The sequence below is a fragment of the Zootoca vivipara genome, chromosome 6 (assembly GCF_963506605.1).
Source record: "Zootoca vivipara chromosome 6, rZooViv1.1, whole genome shotgun sequence".
Classification (NCBI taxonomy): Eukaryota; Metazoa; Chordata; class Lepidosauria; order Squamata; family Lacertidae; genus Zootoca; species Zootoca vivipara.
Genome location: NC_083281.1, coordinates 35,107,560 through 35,131,018, shown reverse-complemented (window position 1 = coordinate 35,131,018; position 23,459 = coordinate 35,107,560). Strand labels below are relative to the sequence as shown.

The 23,459-nt window shown below is 44.8% G+C and overlaps 1 protein-coding gene across 1 annotated transcript in view; it reads left to right on the top strand.

The window, feature by feature from the left end:
* ARID1A (AT-rich interaction domain 1A) overlaps positions 1 to 22,010 on the top strand; it is a 90,560-nt gene extending 68,550 nt beyond the window's left edge. The window contains exons 11-20 of the mRNA XM_035121144.2: positions 5,831 to 6,040; positions 6,485 to 6,689; positions 12,303 to 12,435; positions 12,562 to 12,731; positions 12,877 to 13,018; positions 13,715 to 13,840; positions 13,946 to 14,042; positions 16,090 to 16,963; positions 17,635 to 17,765; positions 18,998 to 22,010. Coding sequence (XP_034977035.2) covers positions 5,831 to 6,040; positions 6,485 to 6,689; positions 12,303 to 12,435; positions 12,562 to 12,731; positions 12,877 to 13,018; positions 13,715 to 13,840; positions 13,946 to 14,042; positions 16,090 to 16,963; positions 17,635 to 17,765; positions 18,998 to 20,710 — 3,801 coding nt within the window. The 3' untranslated portion in view covers positions 20,711 to 22,010. The remainder of the gene's footprint in view (positions 1 to 5,830; positions 6,041 to 6,484; positions 6,690 to 12,302; positions 12,436 to 12,561; positions 12,732 to 12,876; positions 13,019 to 13,714; positions 13,841 to 13,945; positions 14,043 to 16,089; positions 16,964 to 17,634; positions 17,766 to 18,997) is intronic.
* The last annotated feature ends 1,449 nt before the right edge of the window (positions 22,011 to 23,459 follow it).

Genomic DNA, 23,459 nt, shown 5'->3' with positions numbered 1-23,459 from the left:
CTTAGACCATGCCTGCATAATATTCTCCTTTATTAAGTAATGTGTATTGTACCTCTTGCCTGGGGTTTACCTCTGATAAAGCATGGCCCTAAGGCATGAAGATCTCTACAGCTATACAAAGCTTTTCATTCCAAAGCACTTTATTCTAGCTTTTGCTTGCATTCTGTTGCACTAGTGAACATTTTCTCTGGAATTAAGAGTAGAGTATCTTGTGGGTGGCACTGTGGTCTAAACTACAGAGCCTAGGGCTTGTCGATCAGAAGGTCGGTGGTCCGAATCCCCACAATGGTGTGAGCTCCCATTGCTTGGTCCCAGCTCCTGCCAACCTAACAGTTTGAAAGCACATCAAAGTACAAGTACCGTGTTTCCCCTATTTTAAGACGTAGTCATTATATAAGCCATAGCAGGATTTTAAGCGTTTAGGAAATAAAAGCCATACCCTGAAAATAAGCCATACCTCCGAGGAGCGAGACCGCTGAGTGCCCCAGCCAGCCAGCGGGACCCAGCACGCTGGCCGCGGCAAGAGTATAGAAAAGCAGTGCCCCGAGCCTCTGGGAGCCGGCAAGAGCAGGAGGCGGCTTGCCAGGTCGGCATCCAGCAGTGCGCGCGGAGCACCCCGAGCCTCTGCGAGCAAGCCGCCGGTTCCAGTGGCGGGGCGGCAGGCCGCCTCGGGCAGGCAAAAAAAGAGAGGCCAGGCTGCTGGCTCGGGCGCGCGGAGCACCCCGAGCCTCTGAGAGCCAGCAGGACGAGGAGGAGGCTTGCCGGGTCGTTGCCCAGCAGCGCGCGCGGAGCGCCCCGAGCCTCTGAGAGCCAGCAGGACGAGGAGGAGGCTTGCCGGGTCGTCGCCCAGCAGCGCGCGCGGAGCACCCCGAGCCTCTGAGAGCCAGCAGGACGAGGAGGAGGCTTGCCTCTGGGATTGTTGTTGCTGCTGCTGGCTGCCGGCGGCTCGGGGCGCTCCGCGCGCGCTGCTGGGCAACGACCCGGCAAGCCTCCTCCTCGTCCTGCTGGCTCTCAGAGGCTCGGGGCGCTCCGCGCGCGCTGCTGGGCGACGACCTGGCAAGCCTCCTCCTCGTCCTGCTGGCTCTCAGAGGCTCGGGGCGCTCCGCGCGCGCTGCTGGGCGACGACCCGGCAAGCCTCCTCCTCGTCCTGCTGGCTCTCAGAGGCTCGGGGCGCTCCGCGCGCGCTGCTGGGCGACGACCCGGCAAGCCTCCTCCTCGTCCTGCTGGCTCTCAGAGGCTCGGGGCGCTCCGCGCGCGCTGCTGGGCGACTACCCGGCAAGCCTCCTCGTCCTGCTGGCTCTCAGAGGTTCGGGGCGCTCCGCGCGCGCTGCTGGGCGACGACCCGGCAAGCCTCCTCCTCGTTCTGCTGGCTCTCAGAGGCTCGGGGCGCTCCGCGCGCGCTGCTGGGCGACGACCCGGCAAGCCTCCTCCTCGTCCTGCTGGCTCTCAGAGGCTCGGGGTGCTCCGCGCGCCCGAGCCAGCAGCCTGGCCTCTCTTTTTTTGCCTGCCCGAGGCGGCCTGCCACCCCGCCACTGGAACCGGCGGCTGCAGAGCGGAGCGCTCCGCAGCGCCAGGCGGAGCACAGCGGCCTGGCCTCTTTTTTTCCTTTTTTGCCTGCCGCCCCGCCACCGGAACCGGCAGCTGCAAAGAGGAGCGCTCCGCAGCGCCGAGGGCTCGGAGCGCCCTGCAGCGCTGGGCGGAGTGCAGCGGCCTGGCCTCTTTGGTTTGGGTTTTTTTGCCTGCCGCCCTGCCACCGGAACCGGCAGCTGCAGAGAGGAGCGCTCCGCAGCGCCGGACGAAGCACTGAGCCAGCGGCCTGCTGCCTTGGTGCCTGGACCCAGCTGCTGCTGCAGCGCCGCACAGAGCGCCCAGCAGCACCCCAGCCAGCTGCCTGGCCCCTCCGAAGAGGCCTTAAGGTACAAGACATCCCCTGAAAATAAGACACCGTGTGTTTTTTTGAGTAAAAAAAAGAATAAGACGGTGTCTTAAAAAGGGGGAAACACGGTAGATAAATAGGTACCGCTCCGGCGGGAAGGTAAACGGTGTTTCTGTGCGCTGCTTTGGTTTGCCAGAAGTGGCTTAGTCATGCTGGCCACATGACCTGGAAGCTGTATGCCGGCTCCCTCGGCCAGTAAAGTGAGATGAGCGCTGCAACCCCAGAGTCGTCCACGACTGGACCTACCGGTCAGGGGTCCCTTTACGTTTACCTTTATCTTATGCATTTAGTCTATATTTCCAGTGTGTGGAATGGCCAACCACATGCCAGCTTACAGATCAGCTTTCAAAAATGCACAGGAATGTATTTCGGGTAATGGGAGTCAACAGTCTTCCCCCATGAGAGCTTTGTAGCAGTGTTTATTATAACAGAAGCAACTAATCAGATCTAAATGACAAAATGCTGTGCGATAATTTTATTTAAAAGTATTTGTGGATGCTTTGACCCCCAAGCTTCATGCATCTTCTGTGTCTTTAGGACCTGATTTCTAACTTTTAGTTATTTTTGTTTAAAAAAATCCAATATGTCCCTCAGTGCCAACCTGAATTAGTGTATAGTTCTTCTGGTGAGGGTGGGATTCAGAAAGAGTTGTTGCAAACAGGGTTTGAATTCCTTATTAACTGGAAACTCTGGTTAGCCTTAACTGTAGCTAATGTTTGTGTCACCAAAACACTGAACTGTGGTTAAGGAAGAAAGAGAGAATTGGTTCCAGGGTAGATAAGGGGATAGGAAGCACATCATATCTGTGGCCTGCTCATATTCTGATTTTACATCTGCATCAGCCCAAGTAGATGTGGCCTTGGACATTCTATGCAGGATGTCTCATCCATATTACATGTTACATTGGCACCTCAACTTTCACCAATCTGGAATGGAGATATATTTCCCTCAAGGATGATTCTAACCCTCAAATGTTAATTTTAATGATAAGGGAAATGCAGTGATTTTATATTTTTCTTCTGCCAGGCATTTGGTTCTTAGAGAATTAGCTCCTTCAATGTTCTGCAGTAGCAACCTACTTGTAAGGTTAACCACTTTGAATATGGGATCTTTACTCAAATTGTCAATTGTATCAAATAGGGCAATGGCCAGGAGATTGTCATCTTGGTGCCAAAAAGCCTTGCACGATTCTCCCCATACCTTTTTTATTTTTAATTGCAACATAGTAGAGGAATAGTAGAGCAATTTCATAAAGCTTTGTCCTTTTTCTCAGTCCAGATCTAACATCTACAGTAGTGCTGTTGCAGTACTAAACAAAGAGTCTCATAGTCTTCCTTGTGCCCTTCAGACTTCCTCGTAGCAAAATACTAACATAGCTAAGCAAGTTAGCTTCATTGATCTTTACTAGGCTAGATAGGGTCTGTTTTCAACACTGGCAAATAAGCATGGTTCCTTTAAACTCAAACTGCTCTTAGACTTTGATTACCTGGTACCTCCCACAGCTTTCTGCTTTAAAGATTGCAGTTCCAAGTGCTAGAGGTTGGAGCCATAAGGAAAGGGACTAATGCAAAAATTCAACATACATTTCACAAAGAAATTTTGCTTACATTTTCTTAATGCTCAGACAATTTGGCCATTGCCTAGTCCCATAACATCCCCCCACAAAATGTTTATTAAACTACTCTAAAATTCACTGGGGAGAGTGATCCTCTCATATGTTGGATCAAACAAACCTTCCCTGTCCCTTAAATGAAATCATTCTCTGGTAGTGTTTTTCCTGAGGCAGCTGTTGCCTTTTCTTCTGCAGTACAATCTTCCTGCAGTGTGAGAGAAGTAAGAGAAGAACAATTTTCCTAGGTAGTGGCCCATATGGGTTCGACTTGAGACATTTTAGGAGCCCAAAAGGAACATTATCAGAACTGATTACTAACTTCTTTGGCTGGGAACTTGCATAGACAGCAAAGTTATCTTGAGGATTCTGACCCTGACAAAGAAAGCAACTTTGACCACTAGTTGTCTAACTTTAGTTTGTCCTAAAGTCTTCTTGCATTGCCTTTGTTTGGTGAGACGCCTTTCACTTTAACTAATGCTGATCCAAGACTTCTGACTATTTATCTGATTTGTATACTCATTTTCAACAATAGTTGTGAAAGCAGGTTACCCTTCCAGAAAAATAAAGGTTATTGATAAAATGACAGTAATAACAATACAACGTTGTAACAGTAACAGATTAAAAAATCGGGCAGCTAGCATTAAAGTAACATCTTAATAATAAAAGGCTTGCTGGAAGAGAGAGATTTTAACAGTTCGTTGGTAACAGATTCCAGAGCTTGGGGGCCACCAGCAAAACAGCTGCTTGGATGGTGGCCACTAGCCTGATACATGGTGGGACTGCAAAGAGGTATTCATCCTTATATCTCAAAGTGCATGACAACAGGTCATGTGCTTCCAGACTTGGAAAAATCTGCATACTATCATTGATCAGTTGCTTGAAAGTTATACTAACACCCCCTTCTTTCTATTTTTAAAACTCAAAGCTGTGCAAGCACTGTGTCTCACACTATTGCTATGACATAGTGCATGTAGTTTGCTCCTCCAAAGAGAAGTTGGCTAACAGAATTAGGAGGCATCTGGATGTGGGTGTTCCATTTTTCACCCCTGATGTTTCCTACATCTCTTACTGACTCTAACAACAATGGAGTTTCTCTTTCTGTCTAAATCCTCACTTCTTCCCCAGGCCAGTTTGTCATTACCAAGAGGTTTTCCTTCTGGCCTATGTACAACTGCATTCAGATAATACTGGGCTGACCTGCATCCATCTCTATAACCTTCTTTTACATTTGTTTCTAAGACTTGTTTTTACGGTGTTTTAGTTTGTATTTAGCATTCATGCAATTTTATTTATTTAATTTTTTCCTGTGCTGCCTTTCTGCAACCTCCTCCCCCTCCCCCCCAGTATGCAAAGTGGCTGACAAAAATAACCAAACCAACAAATTAACCAAAATCCTGTATTGGTAAACATCAGTAACTAGCATTATAAAAAGAAAATTCAAGGCACTTCTGGTAGCCATCAATTAAAGCAGAAAATCAAGATTAATTCAAACTAAACAATGAGACTACAATAAACAACAATAATGGAAACAGAAAGCTAATTAATATGAATTCAGAGCCATTAATCAACAAATTCATGGACGAGCAGGACAGATTTCACTTTATGCCTAAAAGATTTAAAAAGAAGCTAGACGTATATTCCTCAGATGGAGTTCCATTGTTTGGGCATAACCCTTAGCCATGGTCCACTGTCTAGTAGCAAACCTGCATAACCTCCGGAGATGAGTACATCCAAGGAAGTTTGTTGATGACTCAGCTGCTGAGCAGGTTCATATAAGAGCATGCAGCCTTTAGGGTACCCTGATACCAGATGCTGTAGGGCGTTATAAATTAAGACCAGCCCTTTGAATTGTGACCAGAAACAAACTTGAAGACCACAAAGGTATTTGAATATGGATGTAATGTGTTGATTCCAAGAGATAAAAGATTCATGACTAGTTAATGACCTGGCTATCATATTCTGAAATAGTTGTGAAGTTTTCAGAGAGACAGCTGTACATATAATGCACTGCAGTAATGAAACCTGGATGTTACTAAACTGAAATGTCAAGATCATCTTTGCAGTAAAGGACCAGTTTGTAATTATTGTACAACTGATGTTAACCTAGATTTCTACAGTGCACTTAGACTGAAGTAGGGTGGGTGCACCTTCATCAGAATGGTGTCATTGCTTTTCTCTCTTCCTGTGTTATGTGATGATATCTGAAGACCTACCTTTTCTCAGATTGCTTTTAAATTATTATGTGATTGTCTACTCTGCTTCTTCCTCTCTTTTTTCTCTAGAAATCCAGCTCCTCTACTACTACAAATGAAAAGATTACTAAACTCTATGAGCTGGGTGGTGAGCCAGAGAGAAAGATGTGGGTAGATCGCTATTTGGCTTTCACTGAAGAGAAAGCAATGGGCATGACCAATCTACCTGCTGTGGGCCGGAAACCCCTAGACCTGTATCGGCTCTATGTCTCTGTGAAGGAGATCGGAGGGCTGACTCAAGTGAGTTAACTTAAGCTTGTATCTGTTAAGATGCCCTTTCTCAGGTCCGTCTTACACACAACACACGTTTATATATCTTATTAACCCTGGAGGGATGTACAAGGCCACATCTAATTCATAAATTCCCAGTCTTGATAAGCAGAATTCTTGATAGGTTGCTTCAGTTTTTTAATTCACATTACTACATCAATTTGGGGTAATACTACTATTAGTGCTCCCTCCCCTCTTGAACTTGTGTTTTTATATTTGCTTCCCTAAGATGGACAATAAATTGCTTATTGCTTTTTAAAAACCCTTTGTTAGGAGGGGGGAAGCTGGTGATTTGTATTTGAGTTTCCTTACTTTCTTAAACACTACTTCAGAAGTGTATCACTCTGCCTGTAGCATGCTTTAGAAAGGAGATGTGACTTGGATTTAAAAGTTGGCTCTTCTTGCTTTGTGCAGGTTAACAAAAACAAGAAATGGCGTGAGTTAGCAACCAATTTGAATGTGGGTACCTCCAGCAGTGCAGCTAGCTCTCTGAAGAAGCAGTACATCCAGTGTCTCTATGCCTTTGAGTGCAAGATTGAGCGAGGAGAAGATCCTCCCCCAGACATCTTTGCAACTGATTCAAAGAAGTCACAACCCAAAATACAGCCTCCATCTCCGGGTGAGTCAACTTTGACTTCTGAAGTGTTGAATTCATCCTGTTTTGCAATGTCTAGATCAGGGTCTAGTAGGCCACACCCTGCATGACTATATCATAATTGCTCAACAGGATCCTTATTCTACCAGAATGTGGAACTGTTGCAGTTATGTATTTTTTAAAGGCATATTTACAAATGTGATTTATCTAGGCAGCCTTTCTGCATTTGTAAAGGTGATAGAGCATGGTTGAGAACTGGAGGTGGCTTTTGCCTGCTCCAGGCAGGATAGCTCTTTCAGATAAAGGATGGCATGCTGGGATTATACACTGATGTAGAGACAGTTGACTTTTCTTTCTGTTGTTCGCTTAAGACTTGAAAACGTCTTGCTGCATGTCTCAAATTTGACATATTGCTTTTTAGAATCCAAAAGTATGATTTATAAGGCTGGAATGATAGATTTAGTGCTGATACATTAAAGATTTCTCATGGGTTCATGGTTTCATATCTGATCTAGAACTTGAGAAGACCTGGTTTCAACATATTATTCACTTCTTACGTATAATGTTGTGTCCTTACACAGCTGCCTGTACAATCACAACATGCTGCTCAACTGAATGGGCCAAATATGATGTGTGCTAAATGTCTTTTTTCTGTTAGTAGTCCTGTGGTACTCATTGTATCTTTGCAACCACATAGCTGTGACTTTTTTAGCAGCCTGGGATTGTCACAGTGAAGGGTGGGACTAGTACGAGAATAATGGGAACCAAGACTTAACAATTGGCTTAAATACACTGCTACTGCTGTATTAATGTTCTTCAACATACTACCTGTCTTGATGTTTGAAGAGCTCTAATCCATATTGTCAGGGGACCTCCCTACAGGGAGCCTCCCCCCATCATCCTGACCAGCACTTCGTTCAGCGACAGCAGCAGCAGCAGGTCAGGGGGAGGAAATGAGGATGGGAGCAGAGTGGATGAGGCAAGGCTCAGCGATGTATCAGAGCCCCTGCACCACTCCAGCCAACAAGTAGGAGAGGGAGCACAGCCGCTTCCAGCGCCTGATTTGAGGCGCGCGCCCAAACGCTAGGTTAGGGGGCGGCGTTTCTGGGTGCCCAGACTATTATGCTGGCCCTGGAGCAGAAGGGCGCCATTGCTGGATTCTGTGAGTGACTAGGAGGTCATGTTTTCTGCTATCTCTGCACTGTAAATACTATGCACAATAAAACCATTAAAGACAGAACGGACTTGGGCGTGTTTACTTGGGACTAGCCACAACAACCCCCTGACACATATACTAGATTTTTTTATTAAAAAAGACTAATATCCACCACAAATTGGGCACTGTTTTAAAAAAAGTTTTTCTTTCTCCCCCACCCCTTCACTGTAAAGGTAAACACTGGTTTTTCTTAAGGCAACACTGCTATGATAGAAGTTCTTTGGCTTTTCTTTTTGACTTATGCTCACCAATCCTTGTTTCATGAAAATTTCTCCGAACTTTGATAATCTGTTATACTCCTGGCCATATGTGAGGGGAGAAGGTTGGAATGTGAGCCCAAGGCTTACAGTGGCTCCTTCCTGCTCAGTAAACCATGGTTTAACATGACTTGCAAGCACGGGCACTGTGTTAGTATCATGGTAGTAGAAATCGATGGGGGGGGCATGTTAAAGAATTGTGACAAGGCAGCACTATATGTAGCTACATTCTGAAGTAACTTCCTTCACAACAGCATGATGGAGAACAGTTGACATGTCAGAAGTTTTGGGGGCTGACGTATCAGATAGGAGTGACCTCCAGCAGCCAGCCAAAATGCATTAGGAATTGTGTTACATGAGATCAGGTGATTTGTCCATCAAAATGCCTTTGACTAAAGATGTCACAGGTTGATCCAGGGACCTTTGGTCCTCAAATCTAATTGGGGGCTACAAGAGTCTTAATTTGGCCTGTGAAACTGTTTCCCTCAAGCCACATCCACTCGCTCCAAACCTGGCATCGTATATGATGTCATGTGTGAGGTAGATAAATACTACAGAGGAACAACCAGGAACCTTTAAATGAGCTCCTTCTTGTTCCTTGGCAGATGGGGCTTGTATACATCATGTTTTAAATTGGATGTCAAATACAAGCTCTGCTGGGATTGTTTCAACATGGGAGTTCCCAAGCAGAGCCAGTCCCTGCCAAAAGTGGGACTTAAAATCACAATCAGCTGGTTGGCATTGACTTCAAGCCCCGATTGGATTGACCGGGCGATCTGCGTTTGCTGTGAGCACCTGACATCATGGTGATGACATGCCTGTCAAAGTAGCACAGCCAGAGGTGGCAGAACTCAGGATCCAGAACTCTGACCAGATCATGTTACTCACCCCCCCTGCTGTACAATGAAGACGTACTATTCCACAAAACAATAGTCCCTTATTTGGAATCATTCTGTCTATTTGAGCAGTCCAATACTGTTCAGTTGCTGAATGCACTAGCTGGGATTCAGTAAAATTATCACTGAGAGTAGTGATGTGCTCTTGCTCCCTGCTGGTGACCCAGTCTGAAATCCATTGCTGGAAGAGGACATGGTGGGAATTTGAGATTGATATACAGTGGTGCCTCGCTAGACGAATTTAATTCGTTCCACGGGTCTTTTCTTATAACGAAAAATTCGTCTAGCGAATCCCATAGGAATGCATTGAATTTTTTTTTTAAAAAAATTTGCCCATAGGAACGCATTAATTGAATTTCAATGCATTCCTATGGGAAACCACAATTCGCTAGATGAATTTTTCATAAAATGAATTCATCTAGCGAGGCAACCTCCGCTCGAAAAATCATTTCGTTAAGCGGAAATTTCGTTAAGCAGGGCATTCGTTAAGCGAGGCACCACTGTAATAGGATCTGTACGTACCCTTTTCCTGCTGCTTTGTGCCCCCTCTCTTGAGCAAATGGATATGCTTCCAGTCTTTTGCTCTCTGCAGTGTGAATCCTTTTCATATTCAAATACTGCGGCTGCTTATTCTGAGTAAATTTAGTGGAGGGGATACATAGCAACATCATCATTTGAACCTGAACCTCCTAGACAATAATGTTTGTTGTTGTGATAAGGTGTGGTGACATGTTGCTTGGAGTATCCAAGTGACACACTATCCCACACCACATGAATGAGGGGATGCCCCCTGTAGCATATTATGTGATGGAGGCATCAGGGATACAGGTGTCAGTTTGGCTGTCAGCATTACGATTTCATAGGGTTATATCCAGTCCTAGTCCTGTTCAGGGTGGATCAATTGAAATTAATGCACATGACAAACTAAGGTCCATTAATTACAATAGGTCTGCTCTAGAACTCAGTTGGATACCCATAATCCCTAACCCACCACCTCAAAAACAATTGTAGGTTTCATTTGCTGTGTTTATTGTACGCATCATCTTATTGCATTATTGTAAAGCCTCTCCAGGAAAGTTTGTTTGAAGGGTGAGGTTGTGCATGAATTTAAAAACTCACAAGTACATTAATTAGTGATAACACAACCAGCTCATTTTTTTCTGTGTTGACCAACAACTGTAGTGGGACAGGAAACCATTGAACACGTATGTTGCAATAATGCTGTTAACCTCCAAAGTGCTGCAGTATTCCTTGTTGTTGCCATGATAGGCTACCATAGCTAGCTCTCTAGAACTTATTACCCCTTTAAGAGGTGTACAGTTCCAAAAACTGGCTCTTGACTGATTTACTGGTACCTGCAGGCCTCTTTTAATTAAATGCCCTGTGTTGCTTTGGTTTCTGTTGGCTTCTGTTGAAAAGTGAATGCTTGTGGCTGGAAACAGCCATATTCTTGTGGTTGGATGGGGCTGATCTGTGCACTTAGGGGTATATCTGAAGGGGTAAACCTGCAGTTACAGCAAACAGCTCGCTTGTGGAAGATGCCAGGGTTCTCCAGCCATGCAAACCCCCCTATTTATTGTGTGTGGGTTTGTGGTGCTAGGTTCTGATTTGCTTTGCCACTCTCCTTAAAGCATTTGTGGTGCCAAACCCCTCCTTACAGTGCTGCACAAGTAGTGTCTTGTGTGTTAGATGCTGCCTCCTGGACTGCTACAGCATAAGCTTGCTCGCGCTCTCTCCTCCATGATTCCCCCTCCCTTCCCCAATCCCTTTCAGTTTTTTTTGGCTCCTGGTTATGAATGAATGGCTGGCAACATGTGCCCTGGGAAGTGCAGCCAGTTAGGCTTGAATTCACAGTGTATGGAATTGGCATCCCTCCAGCAGTTTGTAAATTTGTGAGTTGGGAGGGACAGCAGGGGGTGGGGACGAACAACAAATGGCAGCGACACAGGGGATGTCTCGAAACCTCTTCCTGCTGATGTCAGTGCATTAGAATGCAGCAGCGACTTTGCTTGTTGGATTCCCAGGGGAACGGAATGGAGCTGAAAGGCTATTGAATGGGGAGAGGGTGTGAGGGGAGGGGTTATGAATGAAGCTCCCTGCTGGGCTTGCCTCTGCCCTTCCTTCTCAGGAGATGTCCCCAGACTGGGAGGGAGCAGCTGAGCAGAGGGAGAGGGTGCCAGGAAGGTGGGGCATAAACAAACATGACCTGTAGCTGACCTCTAGAGGATTTTAATGAATAGCTGAAATGACTCATCAACTTGCAAGGCTGAGGCAAGGGATATCAGTGCTGAAAATGGTAACTAATGGAAACCTTAATTAAGAGTTTGGCTTTCGCTTGCCGCTTGGAGTGTATAAATCTTAGAGATGGCACTATTAGAGGCTGTGGTTGGCCTGGAACAGCAGAACTCAATAAACTGCACAGCTGGCTTTTTGATACTGTATACCTGGATTTTCAGAGTTTCCAGTGGTCTTGTGTCGAATGATCCAGAGTAGTTGCTTGATCCCTTTCCTTAGCCTTCTATAGAAGAATTTGTCTTGGACTTCCTGGGAAGGCTCCAATGGAGAGGCCCTGTGCTGTGCTTTTAGAACAGGGGTCAGCAAACCTTTTCAGCAGGGGGGCGGTCCACTGTCCCTCAGACCTTGTGGGGGGCCGGACTATTTTTTGGGGGGGGGGATGAACGAATTCCTATGCCCCACAAATAACCCAGAGATGCATTTTAAATAAAAGGACACATTCTACTCATGTAAAAACATGCTGATTCCTGGACTGCCCGTGGGCCGGATTTAGAAGGCGATCGGGCTGCATCCGGCCCCCGGGCCTTAGATTGGGGACCCTGTTTTAGAACCTTTTACTTGAGGAGCTCGAACTAGGAGTTGTGTATTTAATCTGCCATCTACATGCCTTTCTTGGTCATGTGCAAAACGGGACCATACTGATGCGGAATTGCCTCCCTGCCTAAAGATGCAGCTCAGAACATTGTTTCTCCTGGGAGACTTTGTTTTGTGGTCTAGCTCACAGCACTTTTCAGTTAAGCCTAGCAAATTTGGGTTAATAGTCACAGGCATTATGGTGTGCAGGCAAGAGCAAGTTCTGTTCTAAAAATGATGAAAATTGACTCCCAATATATTCTAGGACTTCAGGAAGTTGCCCTTCCCTGAATTCAAGATGTACTACTTTTGAGAGTTTGCATTGCTATAAAATTCTTCAAGGTTTTTCTTAGTAGCTTCTCTTTACCATGGAGCTGATGCCTCTCTTCTCTACTTGCAGCTGGTTCAGGCTCCATGCAGGGCCCTCAGACACCTCAGTCCACCAGTAGCTCCATGGCAGAAGGAGGAGACTTGAAGCCCCCAACTCCTGCATCTACGCCACACAGTCAAATGCCCCCTTTGCAAGGCATCAGGTATTGCACAGTCAACTTCCTACTACTGACAAATGCCTAAAGGCTGCTTTGCCTGGCCGTGGCTTTTCTAATAGATTGCATTGATTGACTTCCATGTTGAAACATTTCCTCCTTTTGTTGGCTCAGGAGTAACTCAGTAGGCCTTCAGGACACCTTTCCTGATGGCAGTGACCCTACTTTCCAGAAGAGGAACTCCATGACTCCAAACCCAGGGTACCAGCCCAGCATGAATACTTCCGACATGATGGGTCGTATGTCCTATGAAACAAAGGATCCATATGGCAGTATGAGAAAAGGTGATGTTATCTTTCATGCTCTAGCACAGAGCCATTAAACTCTAATCCCATGAAAGGAGCTTTAGAACAAAATAGCTTTACTTTTATGTCCAATATAGCTTCATGTTCCTGCTGAAGATTGATGGTTTCCTTTCTCCACTTTCAGGAAGTGATCCCTTTATGTCCTCAGGGCAGGGCCCCAACAGTGGTATGGGTGATCCTTATAATCGTGCTACAGGTCCAGGGATGACTAATATGGCCATGGGGCAGAGGCAGCATTATCCTTATAGCCCTTATGAGAGAGTGAGGTGAGTATTCACCCTGGATGCATTGATCCTATTATTATTGATTGATTGATTTGATTTATCCATCCATCCATCCCACCTTTTCCCTAGAACAAGGCAGTTCTCAAAAATTAAACATCAGTTTTCACAGAATTTATGTGTCTCAGGTTTGGGTTTACAAGTGAATATGTTTTTCAGGAGTATTTAAGTGGCAGGAGGGGTGGATATGGGCAAGACAGGCTTTGAAGGATTTTGGTGTTAGTGGAATAGGACAAGAAGATGTGGCAGATGAGGTGATGGCTGGACTCTTGTTTCCTGAACTATGGAGCCTTGCATGAGCACCACCCCACCTTGTCAGACAATGAGGACTAGAAATTCAGCAGGACTGAGAAATTTAAAATTCTATACAAAATGTACAAGATTGCACAGAACTGCAGAAGGCAAAAAGAGCCCTGGGTTTAAATAAGAGTTCTGTAACATGCATTATATTTATTTGCAGTGGTGATTGTGCTGTTAGGTCAAGTATGGGGAAACAGTAGCCCTCCAGATGTTGGACTACAACTTCCACCATTCCTAGCCATGCTGACTGGGGATGGTGGGAGTTTGGAGTCCAACAACATCTGGAGGGCTACAGGCTCCCCACCCCTGTGTTAGATTCTTTCTTTGTAGACGAGGGCTAGAATTGCTTATAGTGTGAGGGTGTGCTGTGTTTTCCTTCAGGACTGAAGCTGGAATGGGACCTGAAACCAATTTAGGAACCGGAACACCCCAGCCCAACATCATGCCTTCCACTCCTGATTCAGGGATGTACTCCCCAAGCCGATACCCTCAGCAGCCACAGCAGCGGTAGGTTCCAGTACGCCTCTATTGTGTCAACAATACAGTCACAATAGAATTCCATAGTGTTCTGTGCATCTGGGAAGAAAACTAATACTTTCATCTTTTCTGCAGACATGATTCCTATGGCAATCAATTTCCCACTCAAGGTACATCCTCCAGCAGCCCCTTTCCTAGCCAACAAACCACCCTATATCAGCCACAACAGCAGGTGAGCTCCCTGAGGTTTTGCAATTCGACTGATAAAGATTGTGGTGGTTGCAACCTATGAGCAGTCACAGAAGGGAAGGATAGTAATAGTTTAGTTCAATGGTTCTCAAAAGGAGTTGCACGAGAGGATGGCAAGTGCGGTGGGAAGATTTAAGGACAATAAAATAAACCTTTGAATATTTCAGGGTAGTAGTGTATCAAAATGTGGGGGGGGGGATTTACAATCAGAAACAGTATCCATGCCTCTATTCAAGATTATTGGCTCTGCAACAGATTGTTGTGAACAGAGATATTCAGCTCTGACAAATATGAAAGATCAGAAAAGACGTAGGCTTCCTCAACCTCGGCGCTCCCTGACCACTGGTCCTGCTAGCTAGGGATCATGGGAGTTGTAGGCAAAAAACATCTGGAGGGCCAAGGTTAAGGAAGCCTGGAAAAGAGAACCACTTATTTGCATTGATAAGATGAAAGTTTGTTTTTCTCAAATTAGACCTAACGTAACTGATATTATCCGGCAAAAGCAAGCTTACACTTCTCATTGAGTTTCTATACATACTTAAGCTACATATGTAAAAAGGCTCATTTATAGTTATATTTTGGGAATGGTTCATGTTCTTATGTTGCTGCGTGGTTTTATGCTTTCTTGATTTCCTATGATCATATTATAAAGTAGTTGTGTTCTGTGTTAATCAAGCACTGCTAGTTGTTTCTTCTTGTTTTCCAAAGTATTTCTTATCAATAAAAAAATTGGTGTGCTATGATAAAAAATTATCCTGAAAGTGTGGCCCAGAGAAACATTTCTGAGAATCACTGGTTTAGTTTAACAAATGCTGGGATTTCCTGGCTGGAAGGGGAAGGGGGTTGTCTTCCAAAGCAAACCAGTCCAGAACTGAACCAGTACAGAACTGTTCCCATATTTGTTCTGGATCTGCAGGCCTTAAGTAGGCTTTGCCTCTATTGTGCTGTGGATTTTGCAGAGGGAACTTAAACATATCCATGCTAAACAAATAATCTTTTCTGTTAGTTGAGAACTAACTTTCTAACTTATCTGCAAAAATATTATCTTTAAAATGTAGCTGAGCTAAATTAAATCTTAGTTCAGGAAATTTAGGGTAGGTGTCCACCCCTCAAAGCTCTCTTTTGTATAGAATTCAGTTTCTGTATTTCTTAATATACATAATCACAGTGTAATTTTGTGTACAGGGTTCTCTTTCAGTCTTGGCAGTATATATGACTCCTATCTTTTTATTTGAAATCAAAGCTGGCATATAATTATGTCTCACTTGTATGGGAAGGTGTTTACGGTTGTAAAGCTTGGTCTATAACCAAAAAATCCAGGATTTGATTATTCTTATAGCTTTGCCTTAATAATGTTATCATAGCAGGATACTTGAAGGTTGAAATATTAATAATAAAAGCCCTGTTATAGAAGCTTAACCAGCTGTTTGCAATGGGCACCTTTGACACTTTTTATTTTTGGCATAACTCTTGCACACTCTTATCTTGCCACAGACCCCTTGCCACAAATCATTTCTATTGTCTGGAGCCATGTGGCTGTAGTCAAATTTGCAGTTACTGATGTGATCGAGTACAGTGGGCCCTGGTGAGCAAGGCTTATGAAAACCAGCATCATAAGTTAAATTATATCCAGTTCCCAGTCTTAGACTTGATAGTGTTTGTGTTTTCCCCTCCTAGTATATAAAGGAAACCATGGCCATCTCCAAAGTGCTTTGATATAGTCCTGTATATGGCAAGAGAGGAAGGCAAAATAAGGTTAGCTTTCAATGCACTTTATTGAAAACCTCTTCCAGCCTGAACCAGTTACATAACAGATTCTGTACAGAGAGTACAGCTGTTCGTTTTGGACAAGGAGATAACCAGGTTTGAAGCTTCTAGTACCAAACCCTGGTACACCAGAGAACAGTTCTGAGTAGGATGAGAGGAAACTGATGACTTCATACTGTTCCGTGAATGCTGTAGTTTCCTGCCCATAGTCTCTCTTAGAATGAGAGCCGCTTGCGAATTGCCAGCTTTTGTTTTCTTTCCAGAATTATAAGCGACCGATGGATGGCAACTATGGCCCCCCAGCCAAACGACACGAAGCGGAGCTGTACAATGTACCGTACAGCACAGGCCAGGGACAGGCTCAACAGCAGCTGCCTCCGGCACAAACCCAACAACCAAGCCAGCAGCAAACTGCTCAGCCTTCTTCACAGCAGGAAATCTATAACCAGTATCCGAACACATACCCTGCCACAGATCGCCGACCTGCTGCTGGGCCACAGAACCAGTTCCCATTCCAGTTTGTCAGAGAGAGGGTCTCTGCTCCCCCAGGCTCTAGCACACAGCAGAATATTGCTCCTCAGATGATGGGTGGGCCCATACAGTCCACTCCAGAGGGCCCACAGCAGGGCACCATGTGGCAAGGGCGTAACGAGATGAGCTACAGCTATCCCAACCGGCAGAGTTCTGGTTCTGCACCCCAGGGTCCTGCATATCATGGAGTGAATCGAACAGATGAAATGCTACATCCGGATCAGAGGGTTAATCACGAAGGACCGTGGCCTTCTCATGGAAACCGCCAGCCTCCTTATGGGCCCTCTGCCCCTGTACCCCCAATGACAAGGCCACCCCAGCCCAACTACCAGACCCCACCTAGCATGCAGAATCACATTCCTCAGGTATCTAGTCCAGCACCTCTTCCCAGACCAGTGGAAAACCGCACCTCTCCAAGTAAATCTCCATTCCTGCACTCAGGAATGAAGATGCAAAAGGCGGGGCCTCCTGTCCCTGCCTCACATATAACACCAGCAGCTGTACAACCTCCTATGATACGACGGGACATCACATTCCCACCTGGATCAGTGGAAGCTACACAGCCTGTGATGAAACAAAGACGACGTCTGACCACAAAAGATATTGGTAATTGAGCTTTCATTCCCTTGAGTTGATGGGAGAGTGGTGTGTGCCAGACCACAAGGCACCCTTTGGTGTATCACTCATGCAGGGATTTGGAACCTTTTTCAGCCTGAGGGGCCATGTTCATTTGTGCGCAACCTTCCAGGGACCACACATCTGGGGGTTGGGGGTTGGGGGTTGGACACACACCACTCCATCCAGGCAAGCAAGAGGTATTATTACAATTCAAGGGCACATTCCAACCAGGTAGGATCACTAGAGGAGGACACAGCAGAGCCAATGGGTGGGTGTGTCATGGGCAGAGAAGGGCCAATGTGGGTTGTCAAGCCTGGAGGCCTGGAGTTCCTCAGTGCTACATTATAATGAGGGGAAAGACTCATAGATTGGAAATAGATGGTCTTGGTTGCTGTGGTTATGTCTAGTATCCCTTCATGTGCTGGATGCAATCCACAGGGAATTTTGGAGACGTAATAGAAATCAATGGGAGCCATGCAAGAGCTTGCTTAGATTTGTGCAAGGATGATTCCTTATGGATTGAGAATTCAAGTCTAGTCACCTGGCTGGGTAACTTGCTTTTGGTTCTTGTATAATGTAGAAAGCAGGATACAGGGACAGGATTAGTTTCATTTCATTCTGGGAGTTGAAATTAAATCATGTGTGTTTCTATATTGCAGGAACACCTGAAGCATGGAGAGTAATGATGTCTCTGAAATCTGGGTTACTGGCTGAAAGTACGTGGGCTTTGGATACCATAAACATCCTGCTGTATGATGACAACAGCATAATGACCTTCAACCTTAGCCAGGTGAGTTGACACCTCCAGGAGATAGGACTTTGAAATATAAAAGTGGAATTGAAAGACCTGAGCAAAAGATTTAACATAGAAATGTGACTAAAGTTTGGGCTGTGTGTATTGTGCATAGTGTGGAATTCAGCATCTTGAGAATCATTTAATGTCCTTAGGGCTGAAATATTAGGCTTGAAATCTTTGGGGGTGCATAGGGCTTCCAGAAATCAGGCCATATGGTTTCCTGTCTTTGCTTCTTATCCCTCTGTATGACTAGAAGTAACAAAGTTATATACTGTAAAATATGTAAATCTAGACAAATTTGCATTTCTTTACTAGTATCTGTATCTGTGCAGACTGTTTTCTGTCTGATGTAAGTACACACAATTTTTTCTTATCAGTGAAATTTTAAGTGCTGGGGCCTTATTTATTTATTTATTTATTTTCAATTTATGCACCGCCCTATACCCAGAGGTCTCAAGGTGGTTCACAAACAATCAGGGCGGTTCACAAACATGGCAACGAGTGGATAAGACAAAACAACAACAACAACAACAACAACAACAACAACAACAACAACAACAACAACAACAACATAGCCCAGGGTTAGGATTTGTGAGTTAATAAATACAAAGTCCCAAGCAATTTACTTGGGGCATTAGTCCACAAAAGCCTTAGTCCACTTTATCAGAGGTCCTGATATACAGGGCATTTATTCATAAAAGTTATATTAAATTTGTTGACTCTTTAAAGGTTGTTCAAGACACACTGGTTTTAGTGCAACAGTGAAATTTTTTATTGTATTCTAGCATATAGCATATGCATTTCAACTTACAAGTTTGAAACTAGGCTCAGGTGTAACATAAAACTATGGTTTGGTGCTACATGAATGAGCCTAGAACTTGAGCACTTACTTTTTCCATTGGGTCCTGTGATTGTTCCCCTCCCTTATTTGTTTGCAGCAAGCCATATTTTTCCATTATATCTGAACTGGCAGACTATGATTTGCATTTGTCATTCAAACTATGGTAAAACCCTGGTTTCTAGGGCAAGTGCAAACCAGAATTGTAAACAAAGGTTTGACCATGGTTTTCAAGCAGTTTTCCAGTTTGGATGTTATGACAAAATGTGGTTTTGACACAAACGGGAGAGAGAGCTATGATTAGGCATTATGTCTGAATCAAGCCAAAATTGTCTTCAGGGGCAAGAAAATGTGGCACTTTCTTATTTCATGTTCTGTTCCCTTGCAGCTGCCAGGGTTGTTGGAGCTACTAGTGGAATATTTCCGACGATGCCTGATAGAAATATTTGGAATCCTGAAGGAATATGAGGTGGGAGATCCAGGGCAGAGAACACTATTGGATCCTGAGAGGGTCAGCAAATCTTCGAGTCCTCCTCCTGAAGAGGGGGATAAAGAGGAGTCACAGATTCCTAACTGTGAGGAGGAAGAGGAAGGGGAGGAGGAGGCTGCCTTTGCAAATAAAGCCACAGCACCTCTTGAGAGCAACGAGGAAAAGCTAGTCAGTAAATTTGACAAGCTTCCAGTCAAGATAGTGCAGAAGAATGACCCATTTGTGGTAGATTATTCCGACAAACTTGGCCGGGTACAGGAATTTGAGAGCGGGCTGCTGCACTGGCGGATTGGTGGGGGAGACACCACTGAACACATTCAAACCCACTTTGAAAGCAAAATGGAGCTGTCGTTGACTCACAAGCGAGCTCCTTGCAACTCTATTTTGCGAAAACATTCTGTAGCTGAGAGCAACCCTGTCGCCCGAGAGGGAGTATCCCCTCCATCTGACAGTCCTCCAGAGAAAAGGATAACGGCTACCATGGACGACATGCTTTCAGCACGACCCAGCTCATTGGCAGAGGAGGAAGGAGTAAGAAATGTGGAGGTGGCTAAGGAAAGCAGTAAATTCCCATTTGGCATTAGTCCAGCTCAGAGCCACAGAAACATACAAATCCTGGAGGACGAACCTCACAGTAAAGACGAGACGCCCCTCTGCACACTTCTAGACTGGCAGGATTCATTGTCTAAACGTTGCATCTGTGTGTCTAACATCATCAGGAGTTTATCATTTGTGCCAGGCAATGACTTTGAGATGTCTAAACACCCTGGTCTGCTGCTGATCTTAGGGAAACTGATTCTCCTGCACCATAAGCATCCAGAACGCAAACAGGCGCCACTGACATATGAGAAAGAGGAGGAGCAGGACCAAGGAGTGAGCTGCAACAAAGTGGAGTGGTGGTGGGACTGCTTGGAGATGCTTCGTGAAAACACTTTGGTCACATTGGCCAACATCTCTGGCCAGCTGGACCTTTCACCATACCCCGAGAGCATCTGTTTGCCTATCCTGGATGGACTCCTCCATTGGGCAGTGTGTCCTTCAGCAGAAGCCCAAGATCCTTTTCCAACCCTGGGGCCTAATGCTGTTCTCTCCCCTCAAAGACTGGTTTTGGAAACCCTCAGTAAACTCAGCATCCAGGATAACAATGTGGATTTGATCCTTGCAACGCCACCTTTCAGTCGCTTGGAGAAACTCTACAGCACCATGGTCCGTTTCCTTAGTGACCGAAAGAACCCGGTGTGTCGGGAGATGGCTGTGGTACTACTGGCCAACTTGGCGCAGGGCGACAGCTTGGCAGCTAGAGCCATTGCTGTGCAGAAGGGCAGCATTGGCAACTTGTTAGGCTTCTTGGAGGACAGCCTGGCAGCCACTCAGTTTCAACAGAGCCAAGCCAGTTTGATGCACATGCAGAACCCTCCCTTTGAGCCGACCAGTGTGGACATGATGCGTCGGGCAGCTCGAGCGCTGCTCGCCCTGGCCAAAGTGGACGAGAACCACTCTGAGTTCACGTTATATGAGTCACGGCTGTTGGACATCTCCGTGTCACCTCTGATGAACTCGTTGGTTTCACAAGTTATTTGTGATGTACTGTTTTTAATTGGCCAGTCATGACAGCCGTGGGATGCCTATACCCCCTGTGTGCGTGTGTGTGAGTGGAGGACTTAGAAACTGATTGTTGCCCTTTATTTATGCAAAACCACCTCAGAATCCACTGTCTGCCCTGCGCTGTCCTGCTTCTACCTTGGGGAAAAAGATGTTCCCCCTTCCCTCACCTCTGCCCTTCAGATCTGTCCTAAACCCCTGTTCAAGGAGACAAAGTTCTGCCTACATTTAAAAAAAAAAGACTTTTTTTATTTTAACCAAAGTTGCTGTTGTTTACAGTGAGTTTGGGGAAAACAACTTTGTCCTGTTACCCAACAACAGGCGCTACTTTCATAACTGTTTTTAATGGTAAACTCTGAAGGACAAAAAAGTGACTGCTGAACTCTGTGGTTTATCGTTGTACATTCACAATCTTGCAGGAACCAAGAAGCTACCAGTTGTTAACAGACCTTGTCCAATGGAGGCCTGTGCAGTAGAGTGTAGAACTTCATGTACTGTACACCTTAAACTGTAAACATACTGTAATAATGTCTCACATTGAAGAAGAAAAAAAGCTGGATCAGCAGCAAGCTGTAGTTTTTAAAAATGTTTTTAGTTAATGTTGAGGAGAAAAAAAGGCTTTTCCCCCAAAGTATCATGTGTGAACCTACAACACCCTGACCTCTTTCTCTCTTCCTCCTTGATTGTATGAATAACCCTGAGATCACCTCTTAGAACTGGTTTTAACCTTTAGCTGCAGCCTCATGGCTGCCACGTGTGTATATATATATGACGTTGTACATTGCACATGCCCTCAGACTCCTTGCAGTTTTGTTCCCCTTCTCCCTGCACCCCTTTATAGTATGACGAGTTAAACGAGTTGATGACCTGCAAAAGCGAGACACCAATTATTTAATCTCTTGCCAGACATCTCTCTCTCTCTCTCTCTTTCTTTCTTTCCTTCTTTCTTTCTCTTTCTCTCTTTCTCTGGAGGATGCTGTACAGGTCTCTGTGTATAAAGTCATTGCTGTCTCAGCAGCCAATCAACTTATAGTTTTATTTTTCCTGGGGTTTTTTTGTTTTTTGTTTTTCTTTCTAATCGAGGTGTGAAAAAGTTCTAGGTTCAGTTGAAGTTCCTGATGAAGAAACACAATTGAGATTTTTCAGTGATGAATTCTGCATATTTGTATTTCAGACGATGTAGCTAAAAAAAACTTGATGTAAATTCCTCCCTTTTTTCCTTTTTTGGCTTAATGAATATCATTTATTCAGTATGAAATCTTTATACTATATGTTCCACGTGTTAAGAATAAATGTACATTAAATCTTGGTAAGATGTTTGTGAGGGTTTTCATTTTTGAATGGCTCAAAAGGCCTTCTAGTGGGATCATCCACACGTCTAATTTGGATTGATTTCATAAATGTAAATTGTATCTCTAAGAAGAAGAAAAACAACTCCTGTGTTAAAGGAAGAGACTGCCCACTTCTAAATGGAAATACGTGGCATTTCTGTTTTAAAATCAGGAAACAGTTGATGCTTTGAAAATTAGAAAAATAAGTGGTAAGTGTTTTTCCCTTCTGCCTGAGTGTCCCAAAGTGTGCCTGCCATGTTGCTAAGAATTTATAAATCAGTCCTGCTCATGACATCTTCAGATGTTGAAAAAGTGGGTAGTGGTGGATAAAAAATACAGGATATATAGATAAATCTATCTCCCTCACTCCTAGTTCTGTGTTTCTGAAACGAGGTCAGTTTCTTTGACCCTGTTGGAAATGGTAATAAGCAACTTTCATAAAGAACAAGAAGTACAGTAAAGCACTTTTCCAGGTTAAAAGCTGCTATTAATTTATTTAACTCTGTGAAGCCAGTATTAACAGAGCTTTGTGAATTGGTAGCTAAAATTGTGTCCTGTCCTTCTACATAATAGTAGTAATGGAGCTTCCCCCTCCTCCCCCTTTGTGTCCCCAAAATGGCTCTGGGAGGTCAGGAGAACAGCACACGAGGGAGAAGAGGGCAGGTTGTTCCTTCAGGCAAGCAGACATGTTTGCACTGATGCTGCCATCTGCTTAGTGCTGCATTGAGTTACTCCCTATTACTGTTAAGAATAAATACTCCAGTTATATCCCTCCCATAGGAAGCCAGGGCAAAAAATGGTGCTCAAGGCAAAGACAGTGTACCAGGGGCGTAGGAAGATAGGGGCGGTGGGGGCGGGCCGCCCCGAGTGGTGCAATCCCAGGGGCGCCATGGCAGCTGCCCGGCCTGCCCCAAAACGTGCCCCCGCCCCCAAAATGCACGCTACGTCCCTGGGGCCAGCGTGCCTGCTCTCCACCCCCGGTGCAGTGTACAATATATAGTACAATGTGGTGGTGGGAGGGAGAGTTAAGGATAAAGTGCTTGAAAAGGAGTTAAAAGCATAATAATAGATATTTAATATTCCATAACCTGAAATAAACACGACAAACATATTACTAAAGCACTCCTGTACTCTGCACATGCCAATTAAAAATGGGTGCTCCTTTGCTTAATTGGACAGACATGTTTCAGCTTTGAGTCTTCATCTGTGGTCAAGCATAGATAATTCTTAAGCTCTAGAATAAGAAATTATTACCTGGAACATAAATGAGGGTTATCCAGTTGCAGCATTCTGTCAATCACCACATCCAATGTACACATTAAATTAAGGGTTATTTTCAAATACTGTTAGAAATATTTCAAAAAGTTAGAGATATTTGGTTGAGTACAAATACAATCCAATACAGAGCAAGCCATCATATTTCTGAT